The 15587-nt window shown below is 42.6% G+C and overlaps 1 protein-coding gene across 3 annotated transcripts in view; it reads right to left on the reverse strand.

Moving 5' to 3' along the window:
- Positions 1-9911, reverse strand: part of GRIP1 (glutamate receptor interacting protein 1) — a 304055-nt gene extending 294144 nt beyond the window's left edge. For 2 of the 3 annotated variants that reach the window (XM_064419429.1, XM_064419424.1), the window contains exon 1: positions 9705-9910. In XM_064419429.1, coding sequence (XP_064275499.1) covers positions 9705-9759 — 55 coding nt within the window. In that variant the 5' untranslated portion in view covers positions 9760-9910. Of the gene's footprint in view, positions 1-9704 lie in introns of all 3 variants that reach the window. The other variant, XM_064419422.1, reaches the window with a different exon arrangement.
- Positions 9912-15587: the final 5676 nt, after the last annotated feature.

Genomic DNA, 15587 nt, shown 5'->3' on the forward strand with positions numbered 1-15587 from the left:
CTTTTTGGCTTGTTTTTTAAACAAATAAATAAATATAGGTACCTGTGCATGCCTAAAACTGTGGACATGGGAAAGAAACACCTTAGGCAGATAGGAAACTTCAAAAACTTTAGGATTAGTGCACTCAAGAAAGACACAGGAAAAAAGCGAGACCATAAGAAAAGCCTGAGTTAGTGCATCATTTTTGTCAGTGGCTGTAATGACAGCCACTTTTCCTGGCTGTCATTAGAGCCACTGTAATGGAAGTGGAATACTAAAGGAAAGCTTGGGAATACTAAAGCCTATAATATTCAAATCAAGACTTTGTGGTTGAGGCCCAAGGTTTTCACTACTATAACAGCCCTGAATTGAGTTATTGACTCACATAAGCTACAATTATAAAGATACTGAATTATCCTTACGTGCTGTCCATTTCATTCTTTCCCTCCCCCCTCCATAAAGCTGCCCATACCTCAGCTGAAAGCATTTGAGTAACTGCTTCACTTTTGACATGAAAATCCTGCAGGTTTATCTGGCTCCTGAACATTTTGCAAACAGTCCTAGTAAGAGGTGAAGTTAAAAGCACTACAAATTGTCATTTCAAAACATTTCTGTAAGAGAGGAGACATTTCTTTGGTTCTTCAAATCATGATGCACATAGAATCTTTAACAACACAGTTAATTTAAAGCCCACATCTTGGGTATATCCTTTGGTTTGGGAAAGTTTAATATTAGACTAAAAAAATCAAAGTAAATTACAGGTATATTCCTCACAAGATTGGAAGCTTTATCAAATATATAAGGTATTTCAAAAAGGCTCAGGCTCAAAATTTCTCAGGGCATTCAATAACATTGTGGCATTTACAAATATGATCCAGAAAATGTAAAAATACAGAAGAATAAAACTGGCAAATACACATGAAGGAGGCAATGTATTTTTGGCAACAGTCTTCGCTGACTTTCCAGAAGAGAACCTGGACTAAGAAACAGCTTCCACTAACAGGTACAAGGGCTCAGTAAATTTGCTGTCACAAGTGAATTAACCTTCAGAATCCAGCAGAACTACATCCATTTACCAGGCAGTGAAATTTACTCCCCAGAGTATTTGCTCTGTGACTACCACTCCACTTCCTGCCCAGGTGTTTTGTAAATCCATTCCTAACACAAAAACAACTAAATAGTTCACTGAAAATGCCACTGAGATTAAACTTTTGTCACAGTATTAAAACAATGTGTTTATTATTATTCTATAAGTGCCTCCTCTCAGTTCTCAACCCTGTTGTGAGAAGCATGGGTACAAGTGACAATAAAATCCTGCCAGTTACCAATGCTTTAAAGAGATTTCAAGAAAGCATAGCAGGGAGCTTGATACAACTCACTTCTTGGAACCATCCTGGTTTTGCTCAGATGCCAATAAAACTTCTGAGGTGAGAGGTAGTCATCTTGCAGCACAAGATTGTTCCTCACTTTTAGGAAAGGGGAGCTGGTAATCAAGGTGAAAGACAAGCAGGGGAAGATGTTCTTTGCAACAGAAATACAAAGGACTTAGTATCTGGTCCACAGAGATAGTAATTCAAATTTTAAAAAGGAATAATGTAATTCAAATACTCCACAAGTCTGTTATTTCTATCCCAACAACAATCTCCTATAACCTTATTTCTTCCTGCCTATGCAGAACACTTTTATCACAAAGGTATTTTTGACTGTTGAATTTGGTGTCATGTCATCTGTTATTACAGCCCCCCAAAAGTGGCAGCTATTGTTCTTATTTTTTTGCCTATCAAAATTGTTCTCATGAATACTGTCCCACTGTAGAAGCTGCTAAACTGACAAACAAGTGCTGGACTGCACAACTCTGGTCTCCATGTCAGGCAATTGTAGAAAAGCTGGCATTACTTCTGTGTCCCCAACTGATACCCACAGAAACAAAACAAGGTCTGGTTCACTTACACACCTGTCACTGATACTTTCTTCTTCATTTTGTTGATTAAATGTAAATGTCTTGGTTTTATTTAGCACACTGCAGAGAGACCTTGCCCCACTGTACATTCACCTACTGGGAAACCGCTTCAGGAAGAAAGTGCTAAGTACACAGAGTGCCTTAGTAAACAAAAATCGTTATTTTAAATTCTCCTACCTTCCTAGGAAAGACAGTTACTGAGAAGCCACATTCTGGCAGTACTGTACAACATTCAAAACCCTATCTCTTAATAAGGAAATGTTTGTATTCAGTTACACAACATGAAATTACTAGCCCACAAAAGTGGTGTTAAAATTTCAGTCTCACCCCACTGGTAAAGAAAACCAAAATCTGGTAAGTTTCACTGACAGTTACTTTTAACTGTCATCATTACATCTCTATCTTGACATTTCAGGGAATAATTTCTCTTATTTTGAGAGAATATTTAAATTGGCTTGAGGAAACTGTGGAACTCCCTAAATATCTGTGGGATTCCAGTGTGTAAAGAAGATGGTGAAACTATTAAAATACTCTCAGCAGTTTTCCTTCACAGTAGCAGAATCTTCCCAGTGGTGATTTTTACTAATAACAAGAAATTAGGGCACAAAAAAGATGGAGATTGAGTCAGCCATGCCAAGAATTCTCAATTCCTGTGGTGATTTCCAAAGAGATGAGACAACAAAATTCCTTGTGGAATATATATTGGTACCAAAACTGTCACTCCTTGCTTACCTGTCTTTTCTACTTGTATTTTGTTGTTAAACTATTTCAACATTAAGCAAAGGCCACTGCTTCTAATCTGTGATGCAGAATCAGTGACATACAGAACTTGCACTGGTAACCACTTTGAAAAAAACCCTGACATTAGACCATCAATATCATTCAGAACCATGAAAAGGCTGGCCACCTCATATCCGAGGGCACACCAGAAGAGTTTGTGTTCCCCAGCCACCCAGCATAGTCTGTGCCAGCAGAAAGAGGAACAGGGGGAAAAACCAACAAAGAAAGAAACAAACCAAACAAACCAGTAGAGTGATACAGTAATCAAGATTACTTGTATCTGACATAAATGTTACTATTTTACTTTGAATTTCACAGGGTCTCACACTCCTCTTGCCCAAATGAAACTCTGAGCAGGTGATCACCCTGACCCCATCCACACAGGATGCCGACACATCTCGTTAGTCTGTTTTTCCGTAGGAGGGATGGTACTCTTTCAACATTTCAATGTGCATAAATTCAAAACACTCAGATAAAACAATCAAACACATCCAAATTTCACAGCCACAACCACCAGACTCTTACAGATAACTGCTCATTTGGTGCATCTTTTTTCAAAAGCATTAGCACAACTAAAGAGGACTCGGATTCAAGCAGTGGGGAGCAGGTGCAGCATCAAGCCTTACTTCCTGCAGCACTGGAGAGCAACATGGTCTTCACAGCTCTTCAGAGAGAACCTCGAGCTGTGACAGCTCAGATAACCTTGAATAATAGAAAAACAACCCATAGTAGGGATATAATTATGCACCAAGATTCAAGAGAAGTTGTCTACACATAAATTGCTGAAGGATCTAACACTCTAGCTTCTGTATTTCCAGTTATGTACGTCTCTAATGTTTCAGTGTACAAGAAAGTCTGATCAAAAACTTGTTGTTCAGAATTTATACCCTTTAGAGCTCCCAGATATCCACAAAAAAGCAACTTGTGCCTGTCAGTGGCAAATATTGTTACTGCTTCAAATTCTACACATTGCTGTTCTTTGAGGCAAGCTGGAGTATTTGCTGCCATCACTCACTGCTGACAAATCTAACTGCATTTCTGACAAACAGGAATAAAAACTGCTTTTGCCTCTGCAAAAAAACAGAAATCATTTATTTGCTCTTATCTCACACTTTCTTTCTACCAGAGGGGAAAAAGCCTTGGTTATGACCGAGACAGAGGAGTGATCATCTCTCAGCTATCAGTGAAGACCATACCTTCATGAAGATCCCACAAGATTTAACAGGTTCTTTTAATACCGCAGCTCATAAAATGCTGTTAATTGGCTATGCAGATCACAAGAGATGTAGACGATTTTTGCCCGCTCTCAGTTCCTTTCATGTTAAAAGGGCACCAGAGAGCAACTGTTGCCTCTTTTCTACCCTTGTGTTAGAATCTTCCCCATCCCAGCTGGTTTTAAGAGAAAGAATGAAAAAACTGTGCCCTTTGCATGCTGCTGAAAACCAGCTCTAGAGCATCATCTCATCCCACCTGGCAAACAGTCTTCACCAACACCAAGTTTAGCAAATATAGAAAGACAAATGTCCAAGACACAGTTCAATCAAAACTGAGGTGAAAAGAGACAGAAGTCCCAACAAGAATAAAATATATACAGTTTGCAATCAGTATTTTGTTATTAATCTATCTCCTAGTATTAGTGTTTTCCAACCTGAGATTTAGTGGTTGTTTCAGATGCTTCTGGAGGAGGGGAATGAATCTGGTCAAGCCAGCCTCTTGTGTCAGTAGCTGAAACTGACACTTCCTTACATTTCTGTCATTATCACCTTAAATGTAAGCAACTACAGTGCACTTTGCATACTACAACTGACCAAATGTCCCAACTGCTCACGTATTAGATATCTGCACTCCACACTAAGTGTAGGCAATGCCTTCCCTGGGGTAAAAGACGGTCTTCCACACATCTCTCTCCAAACATTCATCCCCAACACTCAGTCCTGATTCTTAGCACTGCCACTGGGAACACATGCTCCCCTCACAAAAGTTTTCTACCATCCAGGTTATACTTTAACTTTTCAGGAGGCATGTGACACACATGAGAAAACAGATAAAGACAGACAGAAAGCCTCTGTACAAGGTTTCTAATCCTAGGTCTGCAGCTCTCTTCAGTTTCCAAGAACCCATGTAAGCTCAAAAAGATTCCTCTTGCCTTACTAGGTGAAAGATTGAAATACAAACAACAGACGCCCTCAGTTAAAAATAAGCTGATTTTTAACATGTACCTGGCAAGAGCATGAAGCATATCCACTGTGAAGTGGCCTCATTTGATCAGATGCAAATTGCTAACCCACAATAACATGATTAAATTCAGTAACATATCTTTCCCTTATCTGAGAAACTGATTCTCTTCCAGCTTAAGATGAGCAGACAAGCTCACGCAGCAGTAACCTCAGGGAGAGATGCTTGTTGTCAGCACATCTTCCATGAGAACATGCTAGTTTTGTATTTGAGGCAGGATTCACAAAATACCTGTGCATTTTTTTATCTTTGAGTCCTGGGCTTTAAAACGTTTCCTAATGTTTCCTTTAAAATGTCTCCTTGAAGTTCACCTGATTTCCCTGACTGTCAAGTGTGAACATGGATAGAAAAGCAGCAAATAAAAATTCAGTATTTCCTTCTTCCTTGACCTAACTGGTCTATTTAACAGAGGAAAAACAACTGTGGAATGAATACTACTTAAAAAATAAAATCAAGACCAAAGCGTACTTAGATGCTTTAATTTCTACAATTAACATGCATGTACATTAAGGGACCTCAAGCAGTCCTACAGTGAGCATACAAGATGTAGAAGTAGTATTTTCTGTACTCCTGGCAAACTTGATCAGCTATGAAGTTGAAACAGGAGTTCCATTAAACACCTTAATTTAACTTGACTGTAAGGAATATTGAACAACATTAATTCCAATAACATTTTTCTTTTTAAAGTATTTACGAAGATGTCACCCCAGAAAGTGTTTTAGGTGGTTTACAACAAGATCTGATTTACGTCTAAGGCAAAAAACAGGGGAGGAAGGAATTTTAAAGACACTGTCTTACACTAGCACATCTTCACATGTCATTTTTGAAATAACAGGCTATACTGCATCAGGTATACATTACAAATCTTTTAGTGAACACAGAGCACAATTTCTTTCCTCTAAAGGAGAGGATTTCTTGTGATAATTGTGGCAGTGAAAGCCAGAAGCAGCACAGCCACTGCAGAGTACCGTTCGATTACAGAGCAGACAAGCAGAATACCAGGAGCTGTGCTGCAGCGCACACAGAAAAGCAGCTCGGCATATCTTAAATATGGTTTTAGTCACTAAAAACCGGCACAATATGACTTTTTTTAAGTTGACGTAAGTATCCCACATAATTTCCACAGTCAAGACATCTAAAAATACTTGTTGAAATACCACTGATTGCCACCCCTCAGAAAAGAATCTTCTCCACCACAAAGCACTCTCACAAACATTAAACTCTACATGCAAATACATGCACTGATGCTTGAAACATTATCCCAGGTTATTCCCCTTTACTCTGAGTATCAGTTGTTGCCAAGGTGAGCCAAGAGCATTGACCACGTCTCTGCTACTTCATTTCAGCCAAGACTGGCCAATTTCCATTAGCAAAATTCTGATTTTATCAAGATTTTGGATAACCTCCATTTCAGCGCATGACTTGTAGGAACAACGATCGCAGGCTGCGCTAAGGACTTTCTGCAGTAGATATTCAAATGGAAGGGGGGCTCTAAAGCAAGGAAGGGGCATACAAGAATACCAACACACTAAAATAACCCCACTTGGAGCAAACTCAGTAGGTCTGCACAAGGTTATCACCATTTGCAATATCCCAAGAGCTCCTCACATAAAACAATGTTGGATATTTTTGGATAGTTTTTAAGTTGATTCCTTGCACCAGAACATGCTGTGGCATGCACTGCAGTGTGGCAGCACTGTCATCCACTTCCTGACACCCAAGATGAACTGAGGATCAAGGGAAATACAACAGCCCTGAAGTGCTCCCCAAAGCAATGCTGCATTGGTTTGGAGTGAGAAAAGAGTATCGGTACCCAGTGAACCTTCTGTGCTGCAGTGCCTTGAGGATACAGCCCCCACATCCTCTCTAACAAATCCACCCACCCCTCAAGCCTCACATCCCAGTGCCCACAACTTCCTTCCTTCCACTGCTGAGGACCTAAGGGCCCGATCAGCTCCCTACAGGTGCATGCAGAAGACACAGAGCTCTCAAGAAAGCCTGTAACATTTGAGGAGAAAAAAAGTCTGGTACAAACCACTCATAGTTCACCACAGGGAAATGTTTGTCTTCCCAGTTTTCCCAGCACCTCCAGAGCTGACTTTATCCAGTTGAGATCTGCTGCTACAACTAGACTTGAAATTAAAGCTGCTCAGTACCTGATTATTACGACAGAGAAAGGGGGTATGGACTGTGGATATAATAAAGCCAGCAGGAGAGGCTTCCCTGAAGGGGAAAGTCAGCAGGAGGCACAAGGATAAACTGGCACTACTTACCTGCTCATCTCTGTTGTGAGATCTTGTTTGGTTTGCGGTTGTAGGGTACTTTTCTGGTTTGGATGGGTTGTTTTATCCCTTTTCATTTTGTAGTTTGTTTGTTTTGTAGTTTTGTTTGTAGTTGTGATCACCACCAAAAAACTTCAGCACCAAATTAACCTAGCAGGTCTGTGTTGTTATACAGGAAAATTACTACTAGTCAGACTTAGCAATGTTCATAGGGTTGAATAAAGACTAGCTCCTCTCACAGGAACAAAACACTGATTAAAACAATCAGATTACAGGAACATAAAATCAATGAAAATACACAAGTATTTAAATGCTTCCTATTCTTATATTCTGTATGAGTATTCTTATCCCATATACACAAGAAATTGGGATAGATAAGTGGATATTTTACATCCTATATAAAGGCATACTTGTATATGCGACGTAATTACAATTTATATTACTAAATATTTCACACCCAGTATTGCTCCACATCTAAATCATAGGAAGCTATCAGCTACACTGTTAGTTTAAAATAACAGTATTTACATTCACAAAAGTCTTCTGATAGCACAATGTACATAAAACGTTCTGCAGACTAACTGAATGGAAATATTTTCTAGAAACAGAAGAGGGGGATGTTAGCATAACTGGCTCTGAACCAGAATTTCACTGTATTTGTAATTGCCTTTTACTCAATGCCACACTAAACTCCTACATTAGCTAAAGACGCACCTTCATTTCATTACTGCACTAGCCGTTTTTCTGTCTAGCTTGAAAGCTTTATTTCATCTATTCTTCATACTCAAGAACTATTAAATTCAATACTGATTAAATATTTTGACCATTTATTTTTCCAAGTCTAAATCATGAAAGTTCCAGTGACTGGAATCCTGTTAAATTATTAGCTAAAACTTAAGCACTATACAATGCAACATACTTCAGAAGGCATTCGTTTACTTTAGGCAGAGCAGAGATTTTTTTTTCTTTACACAATTGAAATACAATAAAGAAGAGCATCAGTGGTAAGACTATTAACATATAAATCCATTCGGCTTCATAATGAAGATGAAAGAGGTTAAACAGAAATAAGAATAAACAAGAACTGTTACCAAATCAGTGGTCTGACATTAAACCCATCAGAGCAAAACCACCACCATTGTTTACTCTGAATAAAGACAAGTCCGCATGTTACAGCTCATGACACAACCTTTATGCAGAATGAAATGAGAAAATCTTTCCAGTTTCTGACACAGCCAGATTAGACCCTTTCTAAAGTTCCCTCATCTGTAAACGCATCTGATATATTTTGACAACTGTCATCCATCCTATTTCTGTGATTCCTGTGCTACACAGATTCGTGACATAAAGAAATATGACCACAGATCTTAGTAATGATGTATTTACTGAGAGGAAAGACTCAAAAGCTCGCTTTTCACAGCTGAAGCACCTTGCGCTCATTTCAGCAACTATTCTCATGATGTCATATGTTTGTGATGAACTTCCCATTAGGGACAGGATTTACTAGTCAGAAGGACAGCAGTTCTGCAGAAGACCTCCACCACCACCGCAAGGGAACAAGACTTCTTCCACAAAGCAAACAAAACCTCCTCCTTTTGAATACTCGGAGAGTTGCTGTTCCTAGCAGGAGATCCAGCTATCCAACACGGCAGCAACCAAACCCCAAGGTCCTGCCTCAGGACACCACATGCTACCACGGAACCAACCTGTAAATCAAAGGCATCATTCGACGGGACTACCTGAGAGTAAATGGTGTCCCAGGCTTTTTGTCTTTGACTCCCAGGCTGAAGACGGAGCAAGGGACACAACGCCCACCTATGACAGAAGCCCTCTCTGAGGAAGGGGCAAAACCACTTTTTCATTATAACAAACAGATCGTTTATTCTTACAAGCCACCATAAACCCTTCTCGCTTCCGACACCCCCGACCCGTGCGGCGGGGTCCGGGGACCCGGGGCCGTCCCGGGACCGCTGCCGGGACTGGGGGCAGCTGCTGCGGGCACTGCTCGCCGCCGGGGCGCGATCGCTGCCGCTTCCCCGGCGCCCACCGGGAGGGACGGGAGAGGTCCAGCAGCGGCCCGGCGCAAAGCCACACGCGGAGAAGTTTCGCGAAGTCACTTCGGAGCCACCTTCCCACCCCTCCGGCTCACGCCCCCCCGGCTGTAAAAGCCCGGCCCGGGGCAGCGCGGGCGGCAGCACCGCGGAGAAAAGTAAAGTTGCCGCGGAGGCGGCGGCTCCGGCCCGGTGTGTCCCCGGCCCGGCGCGGGTGCCGCCCCCCGCAGCCCCCGCTGCTGCCGCGGCGGCGGAGCAAGATGGAAGGCGCGGGGCCGGCCGCCCGTCCCACCGCGGGGCGGCCGCAGCCGCGCCCGGGCACGGGCTGCCGAGGGGGCACCCGGCGGCGCCGCAGACCCCGGCCCGCCCGCCTCCCCTCGCGGCGGGCGGCTGGCGCCCTCGGGGCTCCACGCTCACCTCGCTCCGGCTCGGCTTGCAGGCAGATGGGGATGTTCTTCTTCCAGCCCGGCATGGCTCCGCGCTCCCCGCTCAGCGCTGCTGCGGCGGCGACGGGGGGCGGCTCATGGCAGGGCGAGGCGGCGGCGACCCGCGCTCAGGGGGAAGTCGGCGGCTCCGGCGGGCAGCGGCGGAGGGGCGGCGGCCGCGCGGTGGGAGGGAGAGAGAGGGCGGGGGAGGGGAGGCGGCGGAGCTCCGCCAGCCGGGGGACGGGAGGGAGGCAGGCGGGGAAGGAAGGCGCGGGCTCGCCCGGTTCAGCCGGGGACCGGAGAGGGTGGGCGGGGGGATTGTGGGAGGCAGAGGAGGCGCGGAGCGGTGCCCGGCCCCGGCCCGGCCCTGGCGCCGCCGGCAGGTGGCCCGAGCCCGCGGCCGCACAATGGAGGGCGCGGGGCGGCCCCGCTCGGGCGCGGCGGGCCCAGGTGGGGCGGGCGGGGCGCGCCGCCTCTCGCCCGCCAGGTGCGCGCCGGGCCGCGGAGCTGCCGCGGGGAGCGGGCCGGGGCTGCGGCCGGGGCTCTCGTGTTCCCGGGGCGTGAAACTCCGCACCGGTGCAAGGGTCTGAGTTTCGGCCCCCGCGTGGCCACCGGCGCGGCCATCCCGCCGGTCCCTCGCCTCGCAGCGCTGACATGGGCTCGGTCCCTCCGCAATTCCTGACTGGCCAGTTTCCCTGCACCCAGGTGTGCGAAAGCTGGGCTACAAGGAGTTAAAACAGAGGCAAGCTCCCAGAAAGGGCAGGGACAGCCCCCGATCAAATAAACCCGAGTTTGCACCATAAAGAGTCCGGGACCCGGTTGTGACAGGTCAAATTTCTGTCAGTATTACAGGCAGTTCCTTACGACTAAAAGGCCTTAAATCTCACCACTAAAATGATTTCTGACACAGCCATGTCCTAACAGGAAACTAATGCTGTGATGATTAAATATTCCTTTTAATTTTTACAGAAAATAAATTCAAAGTGGCAGGTTTGCGTGTCATTTGAAAATAACGATAGCAGTACAGATGAAGCTTTTTAATTTTCTGAGGCACTTCTGCGGCTGCACTCCTATAAGAGCTTCATCCTGCCTAACAATTATGTTGTGATCATTTTTATATTGTCTGTAACATCCTTGCGTTTATAGAAATTATGTAATTTCAAGTAATCAAACAAGAACCCTCCAGATGAACCCTCTACTCAGAGGAAAATCTGAAGGGTTTAATTTCTGCTGTAAATTTCATGTCAGTTTCCTGACACAGCATTCTTCTGGGTTGACTTTGTGCCAGCATGTCAAGAAGAATGTGTCTTGGTGCTCATGAGATCCCCTTGTTTAAAATCCCATTGATGAAAGCTGCAGCTCCTGGCTTTCCCTTGATTGCACTTGGGCTGCAGTGCTGTCATCAGTAGTGCTGCAGGATCACTGATCAAGTACCAGAGATCCAAACAGAGGAGGCATATCCTGGATTTCGGTTGAATTAAGAGCATTCCTTTTGTTGACCACACTCTTGCGCCCTGTGAGAGGACAGGTAATACTTGATCTAGAACAAAACACAGCAATGTGCTGTTAACAAATCAAAAACATTTTACCAAGTTACAAGTATCAGACTGGATTTATGTCAGCTTTGAATCATGTGACTATTGATATTTTTGTTTCATTACTGGGGGCTCTGAATTTGGATTTCCTGCATATTTGAACCACAGTCTTATCTCTTTTCTTTTAGAAGAGACATATTTATGCTAATATTCTCATTCCTTTCATAATCCTTTTACTTAAATAATGTTGGAGGGGGGATGCAGGGACCTCCCTTGATCTTTGATGGGATCCCTGTCCAGGGCGGTATTATTGATATTTCTAAAGAAAAATGTGAGTGTGCATGTGAATTTCTAAGCATTATAAAATAAAGATTTCCAGCTAGATTCTTTACTCCCAGGGCAAAACTTCCACACAATGCCTTTGGGGTGTTCAGGCAGAGAAAACAGAGAGAGAAAAGACTCTGCAGCTATTCAGCCCAGCAGGCACCAATATAAGGAGAAGGTGCAGAAAACTGTCCCAAGAGTTCCTGGAGAATACACAGCCAGGAACAGGTTTAAAGGCAATAAAGTGTATAGAAATATAACTGCTTTAAAAAGAAAATTACTTTGGCATTTACCTCTGCCATTTCTTAAAAGACACCTGGACTTTCAAGTGCCGTGGAATGAAATAAAACTTCAGACGATTGTGTCATCCATGTCCTAAATCTTACATATTACCTCTGATATCCACCTTTTACTCCTGACGTTTCGATTACAAATGATAAAAATACAAACATTGAACCTTAACATTGTAGTTCTGATCCTCCAGTTGATTTCTTTTGCCAACATTGGAGTTCTGCAAAATTGCAGGTCAGAGGAATAAAGAAGTAGATTGCCCTACTCTTCAGTCCACAATAAGCCATTTTGTAGCTATTTATTTATAGTGTCATCACTTTGAATGTGAGTAAGAATTCCTTAGGACTGAATGTGGGATTTTTCAGGATCCTGCAGGAGTCATAAAATCCCAGCTGCTGGTTTGGATTTGCTCCAGAAATGTGTTTCAAAATGAGGAATAAGTCCTACTTTTTCTAAATATCACTGGCTTCTCAGGAACAAATATACTACATATTAAATAGTTGACAATATTTGCATCATTAAATAGAATATGTATGCTTCTCTCTGTCTTATGCAGTACTTTACAAATAAATCCTTTAAGGCAATGACAGTCTATAATTCCGCATTTATTTGCCACGGGAGAAGTTTGTATGGGTGCCTGGCTCAAGTTAATTTAATTGCTTTCTCTAACTCACATGAGCTGTTTTACACTGAACAACTGCTTCTGCATATCCCAGTGCTACTAATGGAAGAAAGCAGCCACCTGATTTAGATGTGCATTTTATGGTGAATATATCACACAGGTAGCTATAAACTTCCTGACAGTTCTTTGCTGCCTACAGTTTTTTCCCCAGGGAATTTTAAATTAATCACATCTTCATTTTCAAGGAAGCACCTTTTATTCTTACTTGATACTGCAACATGCAAGTCATCTGAAGCATGTACAACCCTAGAATTAATCAAAAGCAAAAGAAGTATCATCAAGGAAAGGTTTTATTCTGTGAGCATTCTAAAAAGAGATTAATTTTTTTTAATTTCCTGTTCTTACGCACTTCCTAAAAGTTAGGCAGGAGAAATATGAAGATGGTCAGGCAGAGGGTTCAGTTGCTGGAGGACTATAATGTTTCTCAGTAAATGGAGATTTGCACCATAAATTACCTCTAAGCTAGGAAAAATGCCTTAGCTTTTAGGTCTTCTAAACTTTTAGGCTTTTTTTTTACTAAGTAACTGGCATGTTTGCATATACATTTTTGACTACAAGGAGCTTTAGAAGGTGCAAAGAAAAATCAGTTCTGCAAATAAAAGTCAAAAATTACTTAAAATAACTTTTATAATATTAAGATATTGCAACTTCTATGTGTTTCTGGATCAGAACTTCCATATCCTTCTGATAAAAATACTTGAGCATACCACATTGTTGTTGATGGCTCTGCAGTATTTGGCTGTGCCATCTCTGGAGAAGGTTAGGTTCTGATTCTTTTAGGTGGACTGGTCACCAAGGCAAGCCTGAGGCTGTGCTACTGTATTCTTACTAAGTGTTACATAAATGTGTGCAAGTCACATTAAAATGTGATTTCATTAAAAAACTGATACCAATCCTGTCAGAACTGAGCACTAGGCAGACCAGAGATGAACTCCAGCATCTTCTCTGCCCACTGCTCTTCTATTTTATCATTCTATATTTTCCTTTTATTAAAAAAGTGTCTTATCTTGAAAGCTATTGTCACATTGCTGAGCATCAGGTCAAAAAGTTCACAGATGAGACATAAGGAGTATACCAACAATTGATTTTTTTTTAAGACGTGGTTTTGGGCTTTTCTTAACAAATGCTAAGAAAAAATATTTGAACATCCTGCCACAGAGTGGTAGCCAGTCATTATCAGCCTCAAAGGGGACTATCCACCAGGCCAGTGCAGGAGACATGGTCCCTTTGGCTTGCTCTGTTTATGAATCTCTCACATTGGCTGAGTGGGGGATTTCAGCAGAAGAGGAGGATGTCTGAGCCTGTCTGTGGAAATGGGCCCATCAGAAAGTTAAAACCCAAGTGACTTGGTTTGTCAGTTCCAAAAAGATTTAGGAATCAGACAAGACATGAGCACATTAAGTTTAGAGAAGTTGACTACAGCCTTCAAATAAGCAAAAGGGGAAGGTGGGAGTTTTATAGACTGTGTTTGTGTCTTCAGGAATCTGCAATCCACCTGCTGCCCATGTTATGTACCTGTGTGACTTGGGATTTAGCCATCTGGTGTTTTAAGAAGGCAGGAAGATTTTCTCTCTTTCCCATTAAAGAAAACATTTTTAAGGTTTTACCTCAGACCCTTTAACTACAGCAAACAACCTCAGAGTTAGCAGAAAAAGATGTAGATTCTTGGTCATGACAGCATGCTTGTGCCAAAAACACAAATCCCACTAGACAGCAGACTTCTTGGGACCACCTACTTGTCTTTTCCTCTTTCTGTAACCTGTGCTAAGACAAAGAGACACCATTTCCCTGGGTGCTCAGGCTTTAAGCTCTGAAGAGATATAGATACCCAAAGTCAAAATTTTGGGGATTGTGTGCTGCTAAAATAAAATACTCTAATTAGTGCTTATAACTGTTTTATTTGCACAAAAATTAGTTGTGTAAATCAGCTGCAAAGGGCTATACAATTACCAATGTAATGAAAAAAGAAAATTAAGCAAATATTTAATACTCTTGACTTATATCTGCCTTTTTGTGCTGATATTGAATTATAAATAAAATAGAGCATTAACTGATCACAACCCTCTGTACAGTCCTACTCAGCAGCACCAAGCTCCATGATAGCCATCACTCAGGGCTCTGCCACCTCCCTGAAGGAAGGCTCAACAATTCTGCTTAATTTCTGTGGTCAGCATAGGAAGGGCTTTCATTTAAATGCTTGATTCTCAACATGGTCAAGCTGACTTTTATGGGAAAGAGAGAAGGCATGCAGCAAAAAAGAGTGTAGTTTTGGCAACAACTCAGGGTGTCAAAAGCTCAGGATCAGCCTGCAGAAAAGAATGGGCCATGAAGCATCCTAGGATTAGGAATGCTTAGGGAAAAGACTGAAGAAAACCTGGAGGAAACAAATGCAGGCTCTCTTAACTGCCATTCATGGCGTTTCTACTGCAGGCATTATGGACAATGAGTTCTGATTTCATTGTGACTAATGAGATTGTTATTGTCAAGGAAACTGCCTGTAGTGAAATGGGATTTTGCTTCAGATTTGAGAACAGTTCACGTTACCTTTTTCTCCCTCAGTCTTTCATGATCCAAGGCAGATTTCATGGAGGGACAGGGAAAAATGAGAGAGAGAGAGAGCAGACAAATAACTGACAATCTTTCCTTAAAAAGTTATGGCGGGCAACTAACCTGTGTGATCAACTTAAAAAGCTGTTTTTCCTGGGGTGCTGGTTCTGCCTGTTCTCATCATGCTGCCTTGGTAAGGCCACAGGGTGCCAGTTAGAGGGTGCCAGTTTTGCTTTCAGCTCTCCTAAGCTCTGTGTTCAGCAGCATCTCAGGGTTCACCTTGTGTCTCCACAAGACACACTACTAGAGAACAGCCCATACAAAACAATCTCTATTTGACCCCTCAGATTCCCAAAGTGCTTACATTTTCTTCATGTGTCTTTACTGTACATTTCATTTTGATGCTAGTCTGTGTTGAATTCTGATGAATGTATTTACTTACTTTTTCTGGCAAGCAACCTGCAGCCATGCATACTGTTAATGACACTCAGTGCAC

Source organism: Passer domesticus, chromosome 5 (assembly GCF_036417665.1).
Source record: "Passer domesticus isolate bPasDom1 chromosome 5, bPasDom1.hap1, whole genome shotgun sequence".
In the NCBI taxonomy this organism is placed as follows: Eukaryota; Metazoa; Chordata; class Aves; order Passeriformes; family Passeridae; genus Passer; species Passer domesticus.